The sequence below is a fragment of the Gavialis gangeticus genome, unplaced genomic scaffold, assembly GCF_001723915.1.
Source record: "Gavialis gangeticus isolate Ggan-Ray unplaced genomic scaffold, GavGan_comp1, whole genome shotgun sequence".
NCBI lineage: Eukaryota > Metazoa > Chordata > Crocodylia > Gavialidae > Gavialis > Gavialis gangeticus.
The window spans coordinates 24,024,772-24,048,364 of NW_017728993.1; the positions used below are offsets into that span (position 1 = coordinate 24,024,772).

The window sequence follows — 23,593 nt, forward strand, 5'->3', positions numbered from 1 at the left end:
AACAAGTTTACATTTTATAAACCGATTTAATTTAATGAGGATTAAATCCCATGGTGTGTAGAGGTTCCCTAGAACTTCAGCCTTAGCAGGCCAAAAAGACTACCAAAATATTCTCCTTAGTGCTATACAATAGAAATTCCAACAATCTGTCTGTTGCCTTTTGAAATCTCCCAGGATGCATTCATTCTAGGAGTTGACCTGGGAAAGATACCCACAGGGCACAGCAGCTAAAACAGAGCATACATATTCAACATTACTAGTATGGATACATCATACTTTATGTGCCTGACCCAGTCCAGATATGAATGGCTCTGTTCCCTTGCATAGGTAAAATCTCAGGAACCAATTCTCAATCTGGACCATCCTCACACACTTAATGAAGTCAAAGAGAACAGAAGGATCTCAGTATCTCGCAGGATCCAGCTGCTCATCCCATCAACCTTTGCAAAGCTACCTCCTAGAAGTGCTCAGCTTGTTCACTTTGCCACAGGCTTGCATACATTGGGGAAGGCTTTCTATCCCTCCCCGCATATTTCTCCTCCCCCCCGCCAACAAAAAACCCGATTTTAAATACAATCAGGTCCATTTTTTCTCTAGTTGAAAGTAGTTATTTGGAATATCAGTATCATCAAAACTTTTTTGAGCAAAGTTCCTGTTTCCTGCAGACACATGAAAATCTCACAACCTTGAAAAATAAAGTGATGTGACTTTCAGCCAAAGCATATGGCTGTCTGCAATTCTGTCAGCAAAGCCCAGTTATTTGTAGAAATTATTTGGGGGGCATTTTTACCTCGTTTTAAGCAAAATATTCTGGAGGGCCAGACTCCCCTTTTTAAAATGCTGTAGCTATACCTTAGATCAGGACTGGGTAGTCCCTGATTTGTGGCTCAGGAAAAGCATTTCAGGACATCTCAGTCCCGTCTACATTACAGCTACAACCATTTTTGAATTAACTGGATCCATTTTAAAACGTGAGGTATTTTGGAAAATATCCCCAGTATTGACCATGCAGCGTTTCCTTTCCATTAATTCAGTGGGGAGAAATAGTGGGGAACCCACTAACTGAGTGGGCAGAATAACTGTACTTTTAAATATATACATTTACATAACAGCACATAGCCCGGCGTTATCTTTTTCCTGGTTTCTCTTTCTCTCTTGGCTTCCTGACTCCATGAAACTTCCACGCGTCCCATTTTTCACTCCCTCCACAGACATTTCAAGACAGGGGGGAGTCGTTTGTGCAATAGCGTAGCAACCTCCATTTATTTGATTGCTGCGAGATACAAGAGTGAAGCAGGGTGTCTTCCAGTTCGAAACGCCGAGAGATTAGATAGGGCAGCCAGATAGCTTGCATGAAGAAAGCAAGCGAATGAGCCAGCCTCCGTACCAGCAAAGACCCAGTGACCATAAGTCCTTGATTGTGATTGGTCCTGGCTGGATAATGCCAGGAATAGGCATATTAAGCACATGAATGTCAAGTTCTAATTCATCTCTTTAATGTCGTACAGTAACAGGGCTCTGGCCCCCCGCTGCTGTGTAATTTCACGCTGAGGACTCTGATGGGGCTTCCTATGGGCTGATCCTTTATGGATCAGAAAACTCACTTTCTCTTTGTGCAAGGGGGCCTGGAGATTATTTTATTAACCACTTCCACGCCAGAGCTGATGAAAGCAGCAGCCTCTGCCTCCTCGGAGGAATCCTTTTAGTGTCTCTTCCCCTCACCTCCAGGAGGGGACGAATGCACATAGGTCTTTTCCAATGAAATACTTGTGCAAAAGGAAACAGAAAGGTTTCATGTTGGCTTGGGGGATGGCATCGAACCCACTCAGACCCACCCACGCAACCTTGCTTAGAGCTGGCCGCCCAGAACCAGTTTAAGTCCGCACAATCTGGCACATCTCCATTAGCCCTGACTAATTCATTTTATGCTCCCCTTTGCACTCCCGGTGCCAACCTTCAGCAACCTCAGTAGGGTTGCCAGCTTGGTTTGCATCTATTCGGGGAGGTTTCATCCCATGACGTAATGACATTAATGACGTCAGGAAGGCAAATGCACATTGCTATCCCATTTTAAAAACCCACTGGACAACCGTATAAATCGGATTCAACATTTAATATTAATTTTAATGAATGCCCTATCGTCTATATCCGGGGTGACTCTCAGCAGTCTCCTGGAGGTAGACCTCTAATTCTTGGAGACTCCCAGGTAATCCGGGAGGGTTGGCAGCGCTAAACCTCAGGGGCATCACCCTCTGGCTACCAGCGCCACATTTCTGAGCTCTGCTCCTGGTACATGGTACACCATGAAACCAGTGCATCATAGGATAGTCACAGGAGATGTAATCAAACCATTTCAGCTTGCCTCCATCCCCACCGATAAACTGTTCCCAAATGAGCCAGTTCTGGTCTACCTGGCTCTGAAGTCAGCTCTTCTGATCATTCATGAACCCAAAACCCATTCTCAGGCTAACCAGGACATGCCCATCCTAGCCCAGACACGCCTGCTTCTGTCACTGGGCATTTTAAACAGGCTCCTGGCTGAGCTATTCACAAGAACAAGCTCCTCCTGAAGAGCACTGGGCTCCGTTTCATTTGGCCTCAGGGTTGGAGATGAGCTGGGGCTACGTGATTTGGATCTAGTTGGGATCAGGGGCTCCATCCACCTCAGGCTGAGCAACCATGAGATAAAGCATGAAGCCTGGTGAGATGAGAGAGATTCCTGCTGCCCAGTGGAGAGGAAGCCTTGCATGGAGGGTAGAGTGACTACAGGTACCCCAACATACTGTATTTACCTGCATCCGTTCGCCCCCCACGGCCCAAATATGCTGCTTGGTGTGGACCTGCCCTGCCCACTTCTGTGGCTGGGGGGATTCTGGTGCCCCTTTGCAGTCGGCGCCCGGAGATGGTGCCCCACTCCCCCCACTGGAGTTACTCTGCCTGCTACTGTGGTTCCTTCTCTGTGTGCCAGACTGCTCAGCCTTTGCAAAAATGACTAGCTCTTAGCCCAATACCGGCCTCCATGGGGCAACTCCTCTGAGTGAGGGTTTGGAGGAGACAACCCAGACAGCCTCGAGCAGCAATGGCCTTCAGCGCTCCTCAAAGGCAGCAGAGATGGAGGTCGCCCGGTCTTTCCCAGAATTGAGGCCCACAACGGCGAACGGTCTCCCGTAAGACTTAATCTTCCTGCTGCTGCGTGCTCCACCACTGACCACAATGGGAACGAGAGCCCCTGATTTAAGGCCAGTCCAAAGGCGACACCAAAGTCCCATGCACGACCACTTTCTGACTTGAGGCCTTCCTATCTCCTCTTTGCCCTACCTGCTATTAAATACCCTAACACAAGCAACATTTTGCTTTCAGCTGTAGAGCAAAGCCCCTGCCCTGCTCATGTTATATCCAGCTAAGGAGCCCAGCAGTAAACATCGTTAGAAATTAACCCTGTGGCATTAATGGGGGGGAAAAAACCTACCCTGCATTTTATCTGCAAAAATAACATTGCCCTGTTCTTCTGGCCAGACAATTATTTAATGGATTTCCAAGCATTAAATAATCCTTCCCTGTCTAATGGGTTGAGTAAATCGCTTTCCAGCTGCTAGCCTGCTGGATTAGGCCGTGTTGCTGAGTACACCAACACCATTTCCCCATTCTCTGTTGGAGGATATAGAAAGTCTAATAGAAGGATATTTTTCTCTCTGCTTAATCTGAGTCTCTGCCTATTCACCTTGGGGTGCAACTGTATCAGGGTCTGTTCCCTACCGCATGGCAAACAGCAACTCCCACAACAGAAATACCAGGAATCTCAATGTAGCTGCCTCCATCTCTGGCCACGGCAGTTAACATATTGATGATGCCCCAGGGATACTTAAAACTTTGCAGATTTGAACCTTTCATGAAGGGCTTCCCACTAGACCACTGGAAAAAAAAAGAGATCTGGGTTTTCAAGTTCCCCATCTTTTAAGCATTGAGGTATTGTCTGAAACATGCTCCACCCTTTCCAAAAATATATGATATAATCTTCTGTCTAGAGTGATGCATTCTTCCTCTACCAGTGGGGCAGTTTTTACCCAAAAAGACATAGGGCCATTGGGTCCCAAGAGGTGGTGGAAACTTTCCTGGGATGTATGTTTCATCCACAATGTCATTTTTTTCCCCTAAAAAAGCAGTTTCTCCCCAGCACTAGACCCCACCTCAAAGCATTCCTGTCACAGCAAAAGGAGAAAAGCCTTGCATTCAAATTTATAGGATAGAGACAGCACAGTGTGTGCATCTCCTTGGATAATCTCCATCATGCTCTGGGATATCAGAATATGGTGAAAAGGGACCACATCTCCTCTGCAATCAGAAAAGGGGATAATATAACTCGGACTTACCAGTTCTTAAGTGCAAAATGGCCGCTTTAGGGCCTCAGCTGCCTTTCTCTGTGCAATTTAAAGGGATAGTCCCAGCAAGGCATGCTGGGAAAAAATGTTCCTATAAGAGAATGCATGCCAGTGGGAATTAAGAGGTTGATGAAGGTGGCTGTGAAGGGCTAGGGATACAAATCTGGTGGATTTGATTGTAGTCATGTTGGTCTAAGGACATCAGCAGACAAGGTTCTTTGGGTAGATGTGAGATCTTTTATTAGACCAGCTAAATAGCTGGGAAAATTATTTTTTGCAACCTTTGGGACACAAATGCCCTTCTTCAGGCACAGGGAGAGTCTGTTGGTGTTTGTGTGCTCTCCTGTTGAGCTGTTTCCAAGTGATGGAAAGACTCCTCCAGAAAACACTCCTGCTTATGAAATGTTTTTATGAAGGTCTGAGGAAGCTTTTTAAGACGGGTGTCCCTGTCAAACACATGCGTGAATGTACCATGAGTCCAAGCTCCTTTCAGTACTGTAAACCTACCGGTAGATAGTGCTGGTTATGCTGCTACAAGTTGCTGGTGTGTGTTGGCGTGAATTAATCCTGCTTCATGCACAGATCCTGGCGCAATAATAAAGGGACTCCATTTGGACTGCAACAACTTGGATCTTTGTTTCAAGTGCAGAGTATTCAGTGCTGCCGTATTGGATGCTCGGAGCTGTTGTGAAGTTCCCCGAGCTTCCTGGTATCACCCTCCAAATCAACCCCATTCCCATGCACAACTCCTTGTTCCAACCTTCAGGGACCCAAGGGCGATGCCAGTCTGCTGGCAGTGATGAGACTCCTGCAGCTCAACTCAGCCTCTTGTCCCCAAGGGGCCCAGCGGCTCTCAGGAGCACCGCTGCAGCCAACTGGCTCCCCCCACCCTCCCCCCGTGTCCACACCTTTTCCCTGGTGGCCTGGGGAAAAGGGGGTCTGAATGCCCTGGACCTGTAAAGAAAGCACCCCGTCACACTGCCTGCCACCAGAAGCAAAGTCAGGACCTACAAACTTCCTAGCAGCTATTGCCAGCTTCAGAGGTGGCAGAGTTAAGGTGACCAGTGAGGTGGGGAAGCATCCCCAGTCCCATTGGTTTCTGTGTATCCATCCCCTGCATTCTGGGGTGATATCAGGCCATGCCAAGCTCCTTCGCTTGCTTTAATGAAGGTTTGTGTTGTGCCTCTGAATCCATTCCCAGCCCACCCCTCCCTTTTGGACCAGCCAGTGTCTGGAAGACATCAGACATTAACTTAACAGGGCTCCCAGATGCACAGAACTAAAACACCGCATCCTCCAGGAGAATGTGGAGCAGTTTAGACCTTGCCAGGTCAGTCTGATATTCTCCATGCACTTTGCTAGCTCCCAGAAGGAAAACCCCATAGTATCTTAAGCAGAATGAGTGCCCACAAAAGTCATTTTAAGCCCCTTGCCCTGTCCCACCTGTGGGTAAGAGAAGCAGGCAGAAGGCAAGAGATAAAATGGGCATCATGCTCCTTTCCCCCTTGCTTACCCTTGGTGTAACTCCCTTGGTTTGAGCAGTTACTCCCAAGAGTAGGCTGGGTCCCCGATCTAGGGCCAGCAATTAGGGACATGTCATGGCGTGGGGGGGTGAAGTACATCCTGTTGATACGTGCATATAGACCAACTTAACAAACATGCACACAGACCGGAGACTTTGGAGCAGCATCACCCCTCCATCACAAAGTCCTCCAAAGCAGCTCCGGAGAAATCAGACTTTATTCCCGGCACTGAGAACTGCTGATAGGGGCCTGGCTAAGAAGGGCTCACGCAAATGCTCTGGAATTAAGCTCCATCTGAAGGGAGAAAGGAGGGATGATAAACACTCCCGGCTTTCACACGGCAAAAATATGCTTTGCAGGCACAGAGCTGGAGGAAGGCACGAAAGCATCTGATAGCACATTAACAGCGAAGCAGCACTGCCTCTCCGGGTTCCCTATAAAAACTCAAGACCCATTAAAGAGCTCTAACTATTATTTACACTTTGAAATCTTAAAACCATTAACAGAAGCCACTTAATTCAATTACTTTCCCTGGGCGCGACGGGTCTGACATGATTGTGGCAATGCCGAGCTGGGCTCTGCGGGGATGGGGAGAGAGTTGGGGGGGTTGCTTCATGTCTCTGGTCCCTTCCCGGTCTCGTCCCCACCTCGCGTGCCTTCCCCGCTGCCATTGTGCCGAGCTAATGGGGTAAAGTGAAATGATGTCTGTCCCCCTTGACAGGTTTATGAGAATTTAATAAAGCGTGGCGAGGATAAAATGAGACATTACAACGCCGCACAAAGCTGATTGACTCCTCCACGTCAGCACTTTTCCTGCGAGATATCGACAGCTCCTGACCTAATCACGTCGTTCGAGTGGAAAGAGACTCTGGCTTTTTGTGGCAGTGTTTACAAGGGCTTTGGGGCTGCTGCCAGGCCTAGCGTTCGGCAGAGAGCTCAGTTGGGGGTGTGGGAGCCCTTGAAAAAGCTGGGAAGCCCAGGGTCAGGAACGGGCACCCACCCAGGACAGACCCCCTCTGCTTCATGTCTGGGGTTGCCAGGAGGGGAGTGGGAGTGGGAGTGGGTAGGCTGGGTGTATTGCCTCTGTGGCAAGACTGAGTTGGTTGCTATTGTGGTGTAGATGTATTCCCCCAGTTTTCTGCTACAGTCAGTGGAGGACTTGTTTCTCCTCTCCTTTTGTACACCCGACTCCCGCATGGATCTGTACCAGCAATGAGACCCACCAGCCCAGCGATGACTCTACTAAACCCAGCCTCCTCTTCCTGCCCCAGCTCCTCTCACTGTAGTTAAAACCGATGAGCCCTGGAGCAGGATGCCACCACGCTAGGTGCTGCACAAACATGAAGGTGTCCCTTTAATTTGTGGCAAGCCAAACTAAACTACGTCCAAGGAGTTCTAGTTTAATCCACCAGGAAGCCTGTTAAAGTGTCCAGAAATCCTGCTCGTGCAAACAGTCACACACTGCAGTGCAAGAAAGGGCAAAAAACGTGACGTGTACAAACGCCCCCCTGTGCCAAAGAGCTGCCAGCCCGTGCTCTCTTCCTGGGCTGTTAGCTATGTCTACATGGTAGATTTACCACACAGCATCCTCAGATATGGGAACAGCAGTATATCTGTGTCTGGACACCACTATAGGTGGGTTAATTAGCACACAAGTGTGTTAATCAGCAAGTTGGTTGTAGGGTTGTTGGTTGTAGCCAACAACATAAATGCAAGAGTCTTAATTGGCCTTAGTTGGCCTCAGGACATAGGCAAATAAGGTTATTTAGGTAGATGTGATATCTTTTATTAGACCAACTAAATAGTTGGAAAAAATTGTTCTTTGCAAGCTTTTGGGCATGAACACCCTTCTTCACGTGCACTCAGCAGCATTCGTGAGCCCAACTTCAGTGCTTTATGCTGCTTTCAGTGTTGTGGGCAGCCCATGCTGGCACAAACCCTTCCCGACATGCATCCACCCAGTCTGCATGCACCGCTGCTTCTCTGTCTGCTTTGCCCCCACCATCCCTTGACCTTCCATTTTAAGTGCTATTTCTGCCCTGAGGAGACAGCAGCACCGCCCAACAGCCAAGTCCTTTCCAGGAATTTCTTACTTCCAACCAGGATTGTGCTCAATGGGGTCTTTATCTCAGGATTGGACTTTTAAATTAGCTCATGCCTACTGCTATTTTGTGTTCCTTCCCAACCCAGCGTGGTAGGAGGCGAAGGCACTCTGTGAGCACACTCGCTCCTCAGGGAGCTTTGACATCTGTTCTCTCTCCTTTTGCCTTCATCTAAAATGAAGAGACATTTGGAGAAAAGAACCTGGGTTGGGGTTTTTTTGGTTTGCAGAAAACAGGCAACCTGGGGTGGGATTTTAACCCCCCCCAACACACAGAGAAAATTGCCATAATTAATAACATAACTGCATACGCTGAACAAGCACAATAGTAATGATGATGGTGATCATAGAAGTGGTTAGCTGAGTTAGTCTCAAGGCAGAAGGGAGGCAGGGCAGGGTGGCACCTTGGAGACTAACTCATTCATTCAAGCAGCAACCCACCGTGCCAGGTGCTATGAATGGCGTTCATGGTATCCTTAGCCTCCAAAGAGGTAAGTTGTAGCCTATAAAAGCTCTTGCTTCTCTGAACTGCTGGATGTGTCTACACGTGCACATTTACTGTGCAGTAATTTAGGTTACTGCACAGTAACTAGGGCGACTTATGTAAGGGGGAAAGGAGCATCATGCAGGTATCAAATTTACACCTGAATAGTTACCGTGCAGTAACGCATGTGTAGACGCCTTGCTGCACAGTAACTCTGTATGTGTTGACTGACTTGGGACTAACTTTAGTCCCAAGTCAGTCTACACATAGCGTTACTGTGCTGTAACGCCTGCACGTGTAGACACCGGCCTAAAAACCACTTACTGTGCAGTAAGTTACTGCACAGTAAATGCACTTGTAGATGCCCCCAGTTAGTCTCTAAGGTGCTATCCTGTCCTAGTTTCTCTCTATGCTGATGACTTTGTCTTTCTATCACAGTACCCCAGCCAACCATCAGCATCCTGTTGACAGTCATATGAACACAGAATAAAGGTCCCCATCACAGAGCTGCAAGGCCATACAGAATATAAGGATGAACCCAAAGTCATTGGTGAGAGACCCAGAGCTCAGCACCAGGCTCTGACACCAGGCCTTGCAGCCCTGGTCATGTCACTTCACCTCCATCTACTTCAGTTCTCCCATTGGCCAAATGAGAAACATCAGCTCCCTTTTCTTGGCCTTTGCTACATCACACTGAAGGCCTGTATTTCACTCAGGGGACATTTAGACAGACTGCAGTTAATCACTCAGGTCCCAGCACTGCAAGGGAATGAAATCAGTAAGGGTGGAGGACTTTGCAACACACCCATAACACGACATGCCCAGACGCACAGCAGTCAAACCATTAAAACATGCGTGCTCATGGCTATTACACTGGCTAGAAAGAGAACAAATGGTTTGTTTGAAAACCGCTCGCTGTCCTGAGGGCAAGATCAGGCTGAGGGACCACGAGAAATGAAGATGAAAGAGGGGCTGGCGCATCAGACACCAGCATTGGCCCCTGTTTGTGTGGCCATGGGCTTATTGCTTTCCCTCTCCTGCCTCAGTTTACCTTCTACCTCTGGCCTGCCTAGCTTAATTAGGCCCAGAAGATGCTCCATCTTATAGGCCTGCCCTGAAAAAGCATGTGCATGGGCTACCCTAATTAGGAATAAGCATGCAGGGGAGAGCAGTCTCGGCAGGTATGTTCTCCAAACGTGAATTATTTCCATGGAGCCACTGTTCACAGGACTGAAACACGTCCAGGTGTAACACACGCATGTGCCAAGTGTGTCTCTCGGTCTCTCTCTAGTGGGCAGTCTATGGATAGCGGCTCATGAGCACAGCTCTGTGGGTGTTTTCAGATTCATACAGACATGGAGATTTGGGCCGAGCAAAACTTTGGCTCTCTTGCTTTCAATAATGAAAAAGAAAGAGAAAAAAAAACCCGGAGAACTTAAGAAGAACTGGTCAAACCAATGGTCAATCCAGCCCGGTATTCTGCCTTTGACACTTGCAGGAACAGATACATTGAACTGGGTATCTCTAAAGCGATCTACCCCCTACTCCCTGGCACCTAAATAGAAAGTTTTGACCATTTTGGGGAATAAAAAAAGTATTTTTTTAAAGTCGCTCTATGCTTTGAAGCTTACCTAAATCTAGGGATTAAAAATAAATACCGAAACCTGATTGTTCATTTTAAGTGAAACGAGCCATTCTCATCCAACCTGAGAATCATTTTTGTGCTGGGAGAAGTGAGGGGAGGGTCATTTTGCCGTAAGAGCCACGAATTTGACTCATGAGCTGAACATCTTTCTTTGCAAGCCACCGTAGCCTTTTCCATGGCAGAAGCTTGGGGGTTTCTTTGCTCTCTGGCCATGAAAGTTCATGTTTTTCGGCCCACAGCCATAAATAGAGGGGTGAGGACAATAAGCTATGGGGGTAAACATTGGAAAGCAGGAGCACGGAGCAGAAGACCTATGTTACACTGGACCGAATCCCACAGCAACTGAAGCCAAAGGCAAATCTCCTATTGACTTCAGTGGCATCGGATCAGGTCTGCTTAGCCCCGAGCTCAGCTTCGAGCCTAAGCGAACGCAAAAGTGCTGCAAGCATCCAGGATCGAGCTCTCCTTGCACAACCAGTTCCTCTCCCTGGTTGGCTCCCGTGTGCTGACACCGGGGCACTGGGTTTGTCCCAAGGGCCAAATTTGCTCCTTAAATTGTGTGCAGAAAACAATTTCATGCTATTCTTATTAGATTTTCTCTCTGGATTCGTGCCTTCCCGCCATAACCTCCCTTTCTTTTGAAACCTTCGTGGTGACATCCTGGCTTCCCTGAATCTCTTTTCACCCCAACTTTTGCTTCTAAGCGAACGATGTCCCTGCAGCTTGAACGTAAGGCAAGGCTGTTTCGGCTGCCTCAAATCTGCTGAGCGCAAGGAAAGAGCTCCCCTCATTCACGCCCCAGCTCAGGGGGGGATCTTGGCTTCCAAGTCCTCCCTCATCCTTGCCCAAAAACAGGGCAAGCAGGTTGCACTCCGGTGTCCGTCTGGAAGCTCAATCTCTCCCTCTAGTGGCCTCAGCGTGGAAGGCCGCATTGCACGGCTCTATCCCACTTTTCCCTCTACCTGGATGTGAAGTCATATAACTTTTTCATTTTGCTGGGGCGGGGGGACAGATCTGTTCATTTGAGAGCCGGGTCTAGAGCTCACGGACGGCAGATGCTCAAAGCAAACGTTCTCATTTGGTACTCCTGTGGGGGGGACAGGACTGATGAGGAAAGGCTGGGGGCACTGGGTTGATTTAGTCTGCAGAAGAGAAGACCGAGGGGGATTGAATAGCAGCCTTCACCTCCCTGCAGGGGGTTCAAAAAGGATGGAGCTGGACTGGTCTCTGTGGGGGCGGATGACAGGACAAGGAGCAATGGGCTCAAGCTGCAGCAAGGGAAGTTGAGGTTGGACATTAGGAAGACTTTTCTCACCAGGAGGGTAGTAAAACACTGCAACAGGTCACTCAGGGAGGTGGTGGGATCTCCGTCCTTGGAGGTTTTCAAAACCCGGTTAGACCAAGCCTTGGCTGGGATGATAATGTTGGGGCCGGTCCTGCTTGGAGCAGGGGTTGGACTGGTAACCTCCTGCGCTCCCGGCCCGCTTGAATTTTCTATAATTCTTTAGAGGACCGAGACGGTTTGAATTTGGGGGGGTCTAGTTCATGATTCACCCCCGGTGCTGGGGTCACGTCATTCTCGCTCCTTCATCTCAGGTGTTTCAAATGGACATGAACATCCAGCTGTTGAGGCTGGCTCTGCTCCTTAGGCCCTCACTTTGAGGCAGAGGAGCCAAGGCAAACGGGGCTTCCCAGTATTAATTATTATTAATATGAGAGTGCTCCTACTATGCCTAACAAAATGCTGGCCATCGGGCATCCAACAGGAGGCCAGGTCCTGCCCCCGGTCCTATCGATGGGCTATAATTCAGCCTCAGGTCTGCATGTGGCCTCTGTTCCTCAGCACCTGAGCATCTCATGAGACCCCGGTGAGGTAGACCCAAGCCCTTAACATCCCTATTGTAGAGATGGGGAAATGGCCTATAGGGCAGGTCTCTACTGCTTTGGAGTAGCACACACTGGCCTCTGCCAACCCAGCCGGTATTGACCCCCGCCAAACCAGCCTGAGGTCTAGTAGGGCAGGTTGTGGTAGGCAAAGGGTCAAAACCAGTCAGGCACAAACCTTCAGGCTGTTCCCTGTCCTGAGCACCTTGTGGCTGGCACCTGGGTTTAAACCCTGCTGGGGTATGTCTACCGTCACCCCAGTGACCTGAAGTGCAGAGAGACACAAGTGGCTCAGGCTTGGGGTGGATCAGCAGCACAGGATGTTACAGCAATCCTAGCATTGCAATGCAGCCCCTATGTGCTCTGCAATGAGTTGAGAGCCACCATGGTGGTCCAAATTTCCCTGGGGTGGGGGGAGAAGGGGCAAGCGGAGCAGATCAATGTGGGGTGAAGCCACCATCCTGGACACTATGATGCCAGACTGACTGCTCCTTTTAGGGCTGAGCTGGCCTCCGTCCCCGGCATGGTTGTTGAGGCTGGATTTCACTGGAGGTGGGTAACAGACTGGCCAGGCCTGGAGATCGTGGTCCAGCACGTCACATTCATACAGCTCCCACGGTCCTGTGCAGTGGCACCGTGACAGTAAGCCATGGCCATGTCTTCCCTCTCCGCACGTGGACAGGGCACGTGTCCCTCTCTAGCATCTCCAGTCTGGGACGGTTACTTATTTGGGCCAAGCCCCTGCATTTCCCAGAGGTCACTCACCTCCTCAGGCATCCTTCTTACCATTTCTTTCCCGGGGCAGAGACAGAAGAAGCGCCCAGCTCCATCAGAAAGGGAGGAGTGCAACATCTGGGTCCAGCCGTGGGGTTTCAAAACCAAGGTGCTTATTATTAAATGCCTTCAACTTCAGCCTGCACCAGGCCAGGTCTGCTACTGTTATGACAGAAGATGGCATCAACATTGAGAGCTGGGCGCTGGGAAATAGCCCAGCAACATCTATGGGGCCAATGTCTTCGGGCAGAGGAGCAACTCAGAGAGAGTACCGGTCCTTACCCCGGTAGAGAAAATGCCACCAAAAGGCAGATGCCATGGCAGGGTGGACTGGGCTTTCCATCCTTGGTTGGCAACCAGTCTAGGAGCAGAGCCCCAAAAGGCAGATTGAAGATCTCCTTCACACTGGCAGCTCCAGCAGCAAAGCTGGCTCCAAATGTACAGGCTTCTGCCTTTCCTTTGGGATCAACCAGCTAAGCCAAGAAGGGGACATAGATATATGGGTGACTCAAGTGTCTCCGTATCAACTGCCCAGGCCACGGCAGCCAAAACTGACTGGAGAGGACACACCATCTTTGCTACTTGCATGGGCAAACTCCCTCCTCAACCATGGAGTCCAACGTCACGAGAAATGGTCACTTGAATGACAACAGAAATGTGACCGAAGGAAATAGCCTGTCAGCTCAGTAGCCCCTAATGCCATGTACACCTGTGACCGCTGTGGCAGGACCTGCAAGTCTAACATGGGTCTGTCCAGCCACAAGAGAAAACGCACCACCGCCCATCAGCAGAATAGCTGCAACGTCCATCCACTCGCCGGTGAACGGATGCCGCACATCTACCAACTTCAGCCATTTCCGTGTGCAAGGAACCAGAGCCAAAAGCCCCCCCAAGATCTCACTGTTGCCCGAGGATGCTGAGAGTTTCATCCTGGCAACATCTCCAAAGGTTTTATAACCAGGGACAACTTGCCCTGATTGCCACTTTGCTCTAATAAAGTGGTTCTCCATCACTTTATAGTTTCATAGTTTCTAGGGTCGGAAAGGACCTGAGTAGATCATCTAGTCCGACCCCCTGCCATGGCAGGAAAGAGTACTGGGGTCAAACGACCCTGGCAAGGTGTTCATCCAGCCATTTAGTCTCAGGACACCCCGTGATAGACTCGAGGCCACCGCTCGAAAAATGCCAGCTCTTCGTTTTCACTCAGTTTTTGACTCCAGAAAAATGCTAGGGCCATTCTTCTGGTGCAAAGCACTCAGGAAGACTGCAACGAGGCAGGGTGGCTTGAAAAATTTGGATTCCTATTTGAAATCTCTTGGTTTGTCTTAGGACTCATGTCTGTGCACCTACCAGCACTAGCATAGTGTGGCACCCTTGAAAGGATCTCCAGGGATCCCCAGATTCCCCGATACCCAGGTCGAGAATCACGGCTATAATGCACACACCCCGGGCTCCAACCAGAGGGAAATAACTGGACTGCCCCCCGTTACCAGCTGGCAAACTCCTGCCTAATCAGCTTTGGTGTCAATCAGCCTTTTGGCATGTAAATGTATGCACATCTTTGGCGATATCCAGAATCCGCCCATCTCTCTCCCACTCTCCCTCCAAGCTGGTTGGAGTAATCACAGTGCTGCAGTGCCGCACGACGCGTTTCTGCTGATGAATGCAGTCAATACGAACACAGTTTTATGTATCATTAATTCCTCCAGCGTTCAAAAAATAACTTTCTCTGACTGCAGATAATACAGTAATCACTCACAATTGCCAATACAATTATCTTCATTCAGCTGTGTAAAACAACAACGACAATATTTTTAGCCACTTACATTTTCTTTTCTCTCTCTCTCTCCTTTTTCTTAATGTTCTCATTAAATGCAAAGTGGTTTTGATTCAGGTGGCTGCAATGCTGGTGTTCTCCATGAGACGTGCAACCCCCTTGTTAATCTGTAGGGAAGGAAACCAGAAAGGTGTCTATGAGAGCCAGTTCTGCAGTGTTTGGGACTATCGGTCACGAGGGACAATCAACAGACTCATAGAATCACAGATAACGAGGGTGGAAGGGAGCTCAGGAGGTCACATCTAGTCCAACCCCCGGCACCAAGCAGGACTAGCCCCAAATACATCATCCCAGATACAACTTGTGTCTACCTGAGGCTTAAAAACCTCCAAGGATGGAGATTGAGCCACCTCTCTGGGTACCCTGTTCCATGCTTTTAAACCGGTGGAGCTAGAGCCACGGCAGCGAGGACGGGCATGGAGGAGCCACGGAAGTGGCTGTGCCCCTGGTGAGCTGCATTTTATTGGAAGGACCCTCAACTGGATGCCCAGGGCCAGGAAAGGAGCAGGTGGATCTACAAGGACTTCAACGCCTTCTCAGCAGAGCCGCTTATAGGGAAAGAGCTGCCTGCACTGGAAGCAGACAGGAGGAAGATGGGAGGGCAGACAAGGGTCTGAGCAGCAGAGTGCAGAAAGGAGGAGAATGAGAGAGGGATGGAAAAACCCAGGGGTCAGTCCATTTCTAGATCACTAGTGACCACACAGAGACACAGAAGCTACTACAAGACCTTCACGAGGGGCTGTCAGAAGCTGGGCATATAGGACAAGACCCTCCTCCCCATTTACAGCTGGGGAAACTGAGGCACAAAGCAGGGAAACACACTCACCCAAGGTCAGCCTGCAGGTGTGGGTGACAAAGGTGGGGCAGGAACCCACCTCACCAAAACCCCAGGCTGGTGCTTCATGCTGTAGACCACACTGAGGTGGGGAAGGCTAGGGAGAGCCAAAGCCACGTCCACCCCATCTCCCTATCGAGGGAAAGGAACGCGTCGAGGGACGGAGGGCTGGAGGGACCAAGAAGCAGGCCACACTCCAGCTGTGCCTGAGCCTGACAGCTGGACAGCTCGGAGGGGGCCTGGGCACATGCCCCCCCACTGCTCTCCTTCTTGGGTGTGGGTGGAGGCGGTCAGTGGTGCTGGGCTCAGCAAGGAGCCTGTATCCACCTGGGTTATATCACGCGGGGGCTCAGACCTAGACCTCGGGAGCTCCGAGAACTCGCAACTTCAGCCGAAGAGGTGGATACTCACATTCAAGCCTCTTCTTCCCAGCAATTCCTTGGAAAGCTTCTTGGAGAGTGGCCGTGTCTGCCATCTGACCACACAACAGTCCCTTCTATACACCCTCTGCCAACCCAGCTTTTCCAGCACTGGGCTACAAGGCATAAGCACATGGGGCTGTTAGCAAGGGTCAATGCAAAACCATGCAGGTTGCAAATGTCTGGGGAAGGGAGAGGGGTCCAAGCGACATGGAAAAACATCGCGTGTCATTTTTAAACAGCTCCACTGGAGCTGAGGCCCAATTTTGGCTCAGTTCAAAGGGATCAGGCCTTAGCGAGGTGCCTCGTCAGAAGCGTCACCTCTTTCGCAGGACCTAGACTGCTGCAGACCAGCGAAATAAAAATCCATCAACTCTTCTGTTCATTCGGTGAACCAGTTCAGACTCTGCTATATAAAGACCGATAGCACTTTTCAGCAGTAGGCCTCCATGTGCCTGGTAATGAGGGGCAGCAGCATTGTGCCCGTTTTGCAGATGAGGAAACCGAGGCACAAAAAAGTGAAGTGACTTAACCAAAGCCATCTACCAGGCTGGTGGGAGATGGAAATAGGAGCCTGGTCTCCAATCTCCCAAATGAGTGTTCTGCTAGTTAGAGACCCATTGTTGAGGATCACGGAGTTATTCAAGCTGATGGGTCAGCAGCAATGCATGCAGTAAAGGGGAAACATGGAAGGTCCATCATTTTATAGATGCAACGATCAACAGTCAATGCTACACAGTGTGGCTAAGAGCCACAATTGGCTTATTTTGAAATGGGATCTTCAAAAAAAAAAAAAGGCCTGAGGTTGTGGACATGCAACACAGGGGTACTGGGATCGTCTGTCCTTATCCAGTGTAAATGGGGAGGAGACACATGACATGCAGTCCTGCACTGAAATGAGGGCCTTGTTATACATCGTACTTTAAGGTCAATCGGTGTTAGCGTCGGTTCTAGCTTGGAGTAGTTACACCTTCTGGCTAAAAACCTTCCCTGTCCCCAACCTGCACAGCTGTGACTTGCCACTGCCTGCAGGGACCTGACTAGGAGCCACATCTGTGAGTTGTCCACCCAGGGCAGGAGGGTGAAGAGAAGGGACACTGCATCCTGGGATGCTAGAGGACTGAAACGTGGGTGACTTATCTCTGGGGAGCAGCCACACATTCATGGAACAGGAGCTGGGTAACACGGATCAGAGAGAAAACTTGCCCCAGAGTGGTGTAACTTCAAGACACCTACAGGGTACTTAGAACTAGTTGACATGTCTGAATGTGTGGATAATCCAGGAGAGCTCCCTGAGCTGCCTAAACTGAAAATGTAATGAAGCCCTAAGTCACAGACTCCTAGCATCATCAAAACACAGGGCTGGAAGGAGATCACATCCAGTCCAGCCCAGTGCTCAAAGGAGGATCAAGCCCCTTCCCAGGCAAATCACTCACCTCTGGGGTACACAGAAGTACATACACAGCAGGGTAAATAAATCCCACCAAGGCAGGTTCATGTGTCCATCCTTTGCTTAATATTTGCAGGCTCTTACAGGTGAGATGCAGTACCAGCACCTCCTGCTACCTCTGGAGGTATGTTCATTTGTCCACTGGAGGCACAAGTTACCAGCCCAGGACTGTACAAACCGAAGTCAAACACACCGGTGCAAATACAAGAGGTGCCTAGGGGGTGTAGGGCTAAGATCTTCCAAGTTATATAGGGCCTAATGGCATTTAAGCACCTCGATACCTTTGTGACTGTGTGCTTATGTGCCTAACCCACCTCCATCTCTTTCTGTCACTCAGGCAACAATCCTGCCCAAAGCCAGTTAAAGCAATGCAACTTTTTATGAGACTTTCCTCTGCATGTTGAATGGAGCAGGGAAAACCATCAGCTGCAAAAAGCCCTGCTTTTAAGTCCAGAGAGTTTCCAGAACTGAGTCTGGGTTTGTAGCAGAGGTGATCTTCAAAGAACACAAAAAGGAGACGAAGGAGTTCAAAAGAAGGCATTGTACCTACAGCTTTGTAGCGATAAGCAAGCAAAATCCAGGCAGGTTTTATTAGCTGCGATTAAGTAAGTCATTCAAATGCATGATGAAGGAGTCAAATCCTAAATTAGGGAAATGGCCTCAGGCAGGGGGCTGGACCCCATGGCTTGTGGAGGTCCCTCATGGCCCTACTTTTCTGTGACTTTACTGTACCCCTCCCCTCTGTCCTCATAGGAGACTGTGTTCACAGAGGCTGGAAAGACGATTGTTGGGACACTGACCTTTTTTTGGAAAGTGGGGGTCCTTGATCAGACTCCCCAAGAAGACAGGACCTGTCTGGTGAGATCCTTGGCAGCACTGAAGTTGGATGCATTTCTACAGACTATGGTTTCCACTTTTCCTCAGAAGTTTTCAAGATCAGGTTAGACAGAAATTTGGCTGAAATGGTTTGGTTGTGGATGATTTTCCCTGGACTAGATGTGACCACCTGAGGGCCTGGACAGCAAGACTTCTCCATGACTTACAAGATCAACCCAGAGATCTCAAATAGGAATCTGTAGCGTTAAAGCCGCGCTGACTTTGCCATGGAAAAATTGCACTATAGTCAAAAAAGGAGCCAAAAACCAAGAGCTGAGATTTTTCCAAAGGGGACCTCGAGTCTATTAATGGGTTCCTCAAGTTTGGAAATGTTGAGCACCACCAGTTTACAGCCTGGTCTGCTACGCGGTGCACTGCTAGAGGCAAGTCCAGCTTCAGGGCTCCTGTGTGTGGACAGCACGTAGGCCACAACAGACAGCAGATGGTGCTGCCGCTCAAAGTTCAATCATCTGGATAAAAACATTGCAGTGCAAAGTGTGTGGGTTATGATGGAGATGAGGAAAAATACAGAGCCCCTATTCTGGACTGCTTGGGGAATTTGAAGCCCGAGTGTTTTGTCAGAGGCTGTGATGGTCCAGAAATGATGTGAGGGGCAAGGATTTCTTAGGATGATCTTTTTTGTAATTTATTGGACCAACTTGGGTAAAGTTAGACAAGCTTTTGAATGCAGGGCCTCCTTCCTCAGATCAGAACTGCAGTCGAAAGAGATCGCCTTAAGAAATCCTGGTCCCTCGCATCATGTCTGGACCATCACTCTTGTACTATGATATCCAAGACAACTGTTCTCCTCCTCCTTGGCTTTTATGCTAGAACCCCAAACTTTACACAATTTAAGGAAAGGAAAGGAAATAAGTAGAAGCAATACACACACAGTGACTATAGAAACCAAAGTTGGTGTTGAAATGCAGTTGTGCTAAGTGAGCAGTCAAGCATTTTCCTCCTTGCCTTTGCCCTTCCTCTTTGGAGATGCTTTGAAGCTTCAGCATATAGCAAGCAGGAGAAACTTTTCCTACTGATTGAGTTCTTCCATAAAATCACAGAATCAAAGACAATGAGGGTGGGAAGGGACCTCAGGGGGTCACATCCAGTCCAACCCCCTGCTCCAAGCAGGACCAGCCCCAACTACATCATCCCAGACAAGGCTTTGTCCAGCCGGGTCACCTCCAAAGATGGAGACTCCACCACCTCTCTGTGGGGGCTGTTCCAGTGCTGTACTACCCTCCTTGTGATAGGGTTTTTTTTATATCTAACCTAATATCTTATATCTTTCCTCAGCACACAGCAGCTTCTACAGCTCCTGCAGGGCTGTATTGCTTTGTGGTGGCAGGGAGGGGAAGGGAGGCTGGAAGAGTGCAGGAGAGAGGAGCAGGGCTCCTAAATAGCACATGAGTGTGGATCCTGACTCCTGAAGGGCTGGGTTGGGGGCAAGGAGCCCCCATTCCTGCCTTGCTGGTAGACAGCACCATCAAGCAATGAGGAGGTAGGCCACCAGCTACACAAGGGCACTTGGCTTCATGTAACATTTGACCTGGGTCAAATAAGAAACCATCAGTTGACCTTATCTGTCCAGACCATCAACTGGCTTGTCAACCCTAATCATACCCTGGCCTTTTTCTGACATTGTAGTGATTCTTGTAGGCACCAAGCACAGGATTGCTGAGGGTTGGGGATACTGGCAGTTTCACTGTGCACAAATGAGAGACATGCACAATTGCAAACTGAAACAAGGTTCTTTGCAAAAAAGGAGCCAGTGCCCGCCTGAAAAACCAGGTTGCCTAGGGAGTTTGTGGATTCCCCACACCTTGAGCCCTATAACCCCAGACTGGATGCCCTTGTAAGAGATCTGCTGTGTCTCAATGATAGGTTATGGCCTTAATGCCCAAATGGCAAGTGGGGTTCTCTGGTTGATCTAGATCAGTGGTCCTCAGACTTTATGATCCTGTAGCCCATTACAGTCTTTGCTCAACGCCCCCCTGCCAGATACACAAGTCAGCTCTGAATGGAAGTGTCATAGCCATGTGTGCATGGCCCTGAGCTTGGGCTAATTACCCCGGCATTTACTGAAGGTGGCTTTGTTGTTTCCTGATCTGGAAATAGCTGGAGCGACGCCACTTGGCTTCTCACTCGGACCCTGCCAGCCATCACAGGACAATGCAGAGGGGGTTAGCTAGCTCTCTTGCATCCATCCTGGACCACTCATGGGTTCGCAAACACTAGTCTAGACTCTAGATAATCACGATGGTCCCTTCTGCCCTTCAAAACCCATGAGTCCTTCTTGGAAAGTTTCCTTCCTCTTTTGTATGACCATGGGAAGAAATGGGCTGAAAGCCACGCGTTGGAAGGGAACTGCAACCATACAAGCACCACCCTTTGTAGAGCTGTCATGGTGACAGGGCAGACTGCCTGTTCATGAGCAAATCTAGATCATTGCAAAGCAGGGTGCAGATAGTGAGGTGCATCATCACATATAGCAACAACACCAGTGTTTCTCCTGTTAAAAATAAAGGAGAAGATCTACTAATATGCCAGGGGCCTGGGGCTATATGACTCAGTTTCAGATTGAAGCAAAACCAAGCGTAACATCATTGGAGTGAGTTTAAAATAATCTGCAGGGCTGTGAAATAGGAGCTTCATGGCCAGGAGCAGCCAACAGACAGCAGCAGGGCAGAACAAAGGATAGTGCGATTGGTGGAACGTCGAGACCATTAGAAAGAAGAGACGGTTGTTAGCACCTGGGGTAGGAAGAGTTTAAAAGGGATCGGTTAGATTATAATGAGCCGTGAAGTCAAGTGGCTCCATCTTGACTGCCTGAATAGAAACGCTGCTGCCACTGCCAGGCAGTTGGTTTTAAATTTTGGGTGGAGCAGGAATCAAAGGGAGGTGCAAATGCAACCCCCTGGATCCATCCCTGTGCCTGTTCCCTTGGAAGTCACCTCCTCACAGATGCAAACAACCCCAATGCCACAAAGCTTTTGCTATGGCAGACCACACTTGAGTGGTCCTTTTCCCCCTCATTCTCTTCAACATCTGCTTAATTCTTTGCTGGTATTTCACTGTTTTTTAAATGGCTGGGAAGAGACGCACACAACACCAGTGCCTGCATTTCACTGGTTTCCCAGTATTATAGAATAACCCAACACTGACAAACATTGACACAATGGGGTAAAGCTGTTGCCCTTTAAAAAGCCCCTTTTCTGAGACCCCCTACCCTGGGGCAGAGGGGGAACGGATCTGAGCTGACAGCTTCCATCGTTTTAAACACAAGCATATTTTCCAGTGGAAAAAAAAAAGGATTTTCCCTGAAAATTTTCAACCAACCTTCTTCCTGGAAAATTATTTCAATGCCATCTTCTCCCGTGCAGACTTCTTGAGGGTGAAGACAGCACTTAAAGAGCAGGAACTTGGACACTCGAGGCCATCCAGTAGAAACCCCAGGATTTCAAAGGAAATGCAGAGTCAAAGACTTTTGACGGGGCTTTGCAGGGTGCTGCTTGGCGAGGATTTCTGCTCATCTCATGTTCTGCTGTGTGGCTTGGATAGAGCGACCATGCCAATGAGGTGTGGAAGGTTTTTTTGGCGGGGCGGGGGGTTTGCTGCTAAAACCTGATGGGCCCTTTACCCTTTTCCCAGGGCTCTCTGATTCAAAAGTCCCCTCAGGCCTGACCTGCTGCATCTGTTCTGCGTCGCTGCACCCACGGTGATTGCTCCAGGGCTGGTGGATCTAGGGCTCAGCAAGGTGTGTCTTCACAGAGCGTTCCCTATCCTGCCTTAATCCCTGCGTGGAGTAAGGAGAGCAAACTCAATCCCTCCAGGAGCGATCAGCTTTGTCTCAGCAAGCCCTAGCCATGCATATCACGATCCTCACGGCTCCTTGCAGTGGGGAGCTCTTGAATTGTCTCCAGTCTGCTTTTTGTACTTCATAGTTGTTAGGGGCTGGAAGGGACCTTACAGATCATCGGGTCCAGCCCCCCTGCATACAGAGAGGCCTTTTCCCTTTGAATAACTCCCCTGAGGTAGCTTATGTGATACCTGGAACCGTTGCATCAGGTATCCATAGATTCACAGATGTTGGGGTCGGAAGGGACCTCAGTAAATCATTGAGTCTGACCCCCTGCCCTGGGCAGGGAAGAGCGCTGGGGTCAGACGACCCCAGCTAGGTTGTAGCCACATCCTAAAACAAGGCATAACTGCCTGCAAGGGGTTTCTTCTTAAGCAATGGGCCAGGTGGCAGAGAGCATCGAGAACCTTGCTGTGGGCTGCAGCGCCTGCATCTTCCATTGCCAGCAAAACGAGGAAGGCTCATTTCCCCAGCGGATGGGAGGAAGGGAGTTTGCTTTTTTTTTTTTTCTTTTTTCTCCTATTACTTCGGTTTATGGCAAGACTGGCTGGCCAGGGCAAGTCCTCCGTAGTCCTTAGGAGCAGCTGCCAAGGTGCTGGGGGTCGTGCCAAGCAGCAAAGAAGCACCAGGGTCTTGCCAGCTTCTGCCTGGGAAGAGCAATGCCTTTGAGGAGCTGCATTGCAAACCATCCCTACCCCTGTCTGCAAGACCTCGCAGCGTGCAGGCAATCTGGGGCAGGGGGAGAGGCCGGGGGCTTCCAAAGGATGGCACTGAGGAGGAATTAAAGGGATCTGGAGGCTTTTCCAGATGCCTCCATCCCCCTGTGGATGGCAGCATTTCACCTGTGCCTTGCAGAGGCTCCAAGGTCCCTCCCGCGGGCTCCCTGCCTCGTGATCCAGGGCTGGGAAGCAGCAGGGACAGGTCCAGCACCCAGGTCTGGTGCTCTCTGTGGGAGCAAGATGCCTTTCCCCGGAAAGATGTGGCTCAGCCCCCACCTGGGCACTGCGGTGCTGTGCTGCTTGGTGGTCACCATCCAGCTGCTGCGCTGGAGGAGGAGGACAGCGCTCTGGAAGCAGGTGGAGGAAGCCAGGAGGAAGAGAGAGAAGAGGCTGGAGCAGATGCAGAAGGCTGCCTTGACATTTAGGGAGCAGGTAGGTGCCCCCCTCAGGGCTGCCACGAACCCCTCAGGAGAGACCACAGACTGCCCAGCACCCTGCACCCTCTCCCAACAGGCTGGAGATGTCCCTTCCCTTAGTCCGGTAATTCTCTGTCCCCTGGGGGGCTGTGAGATCTTTTTAAGGGTGTCACACAATATTTGGGGTGCAGCTACACACATCTGGGGCTGGACGCGTTCAAGTCAGCGGGTCCGGATGCTCTCCACCCCAGGGTGTTGAAGGAGCTAGCTGGGGTTATTGCAGGGCCCCTGGCACGGCTCTATGAGCGATCGTGGTGCTTGGGCCAGGTGCCAGATGATTGGAAGGTAGCAAATGTGGTCCCCATCTTCAAGAAGGGGAAGAGGGAGGACCC

General features: G+C 49.8%; 1 protein-coding gene and 1 long non-coding RNA gene across 4 annotated transcripts in view; one reads left to right on the forward strand and one right to left on the reverse strand.

Moving 5' to 3' along the window:
* Window positions 1-15,057: 15,057 nt before the first annotated feature.
* On the reverse strand, window positions 15,058-21,659 carry LOC109286692. 2 transcript variants are annotated; one of them, XR_002094651.1, is made up of 3 exons: window positions 21,547-21,659; window positions 15,874-15,997; window positions 15,058-15,240 (listed from the first exon to the last, which is right to left on the reverse strand). It is a non-coding gene; the product is annotated as an uncharacterized LOC109286692 (long non-coding RNA). The 2 variants fall into 2 exon arrangements; XR_002094650.1 differs by having other exon boundaries at window positions 15,058-15,997.
* Window positions 21,660-22,955: 1,296 nt separating this feature from the next.
* The window catches only part of LOC109286693 (fatty-acid amide hydrolase 1-like), a 33,692-nt gene continuing 33,054 nt past the window's right edge, over window positions 22,956-23,593 (forward strand). The window contains exon 1 of one of the 2 annotated variants that reach the window (XM_019501366.1): window positions 22,956-23,217. In XM_019501366.1, the coding sequence (XP_019356911.1) occupies window positions 23,026-23,217 (192 nt within the window). In that variant the 5' untranslated portion in view covers window positions 22,956-23,025. The remainder of the gene's footprint in view (window positions 23,218-23,593) is intronic. The other variant, XM_019501365.1, reaches the window with a different exon arrangement.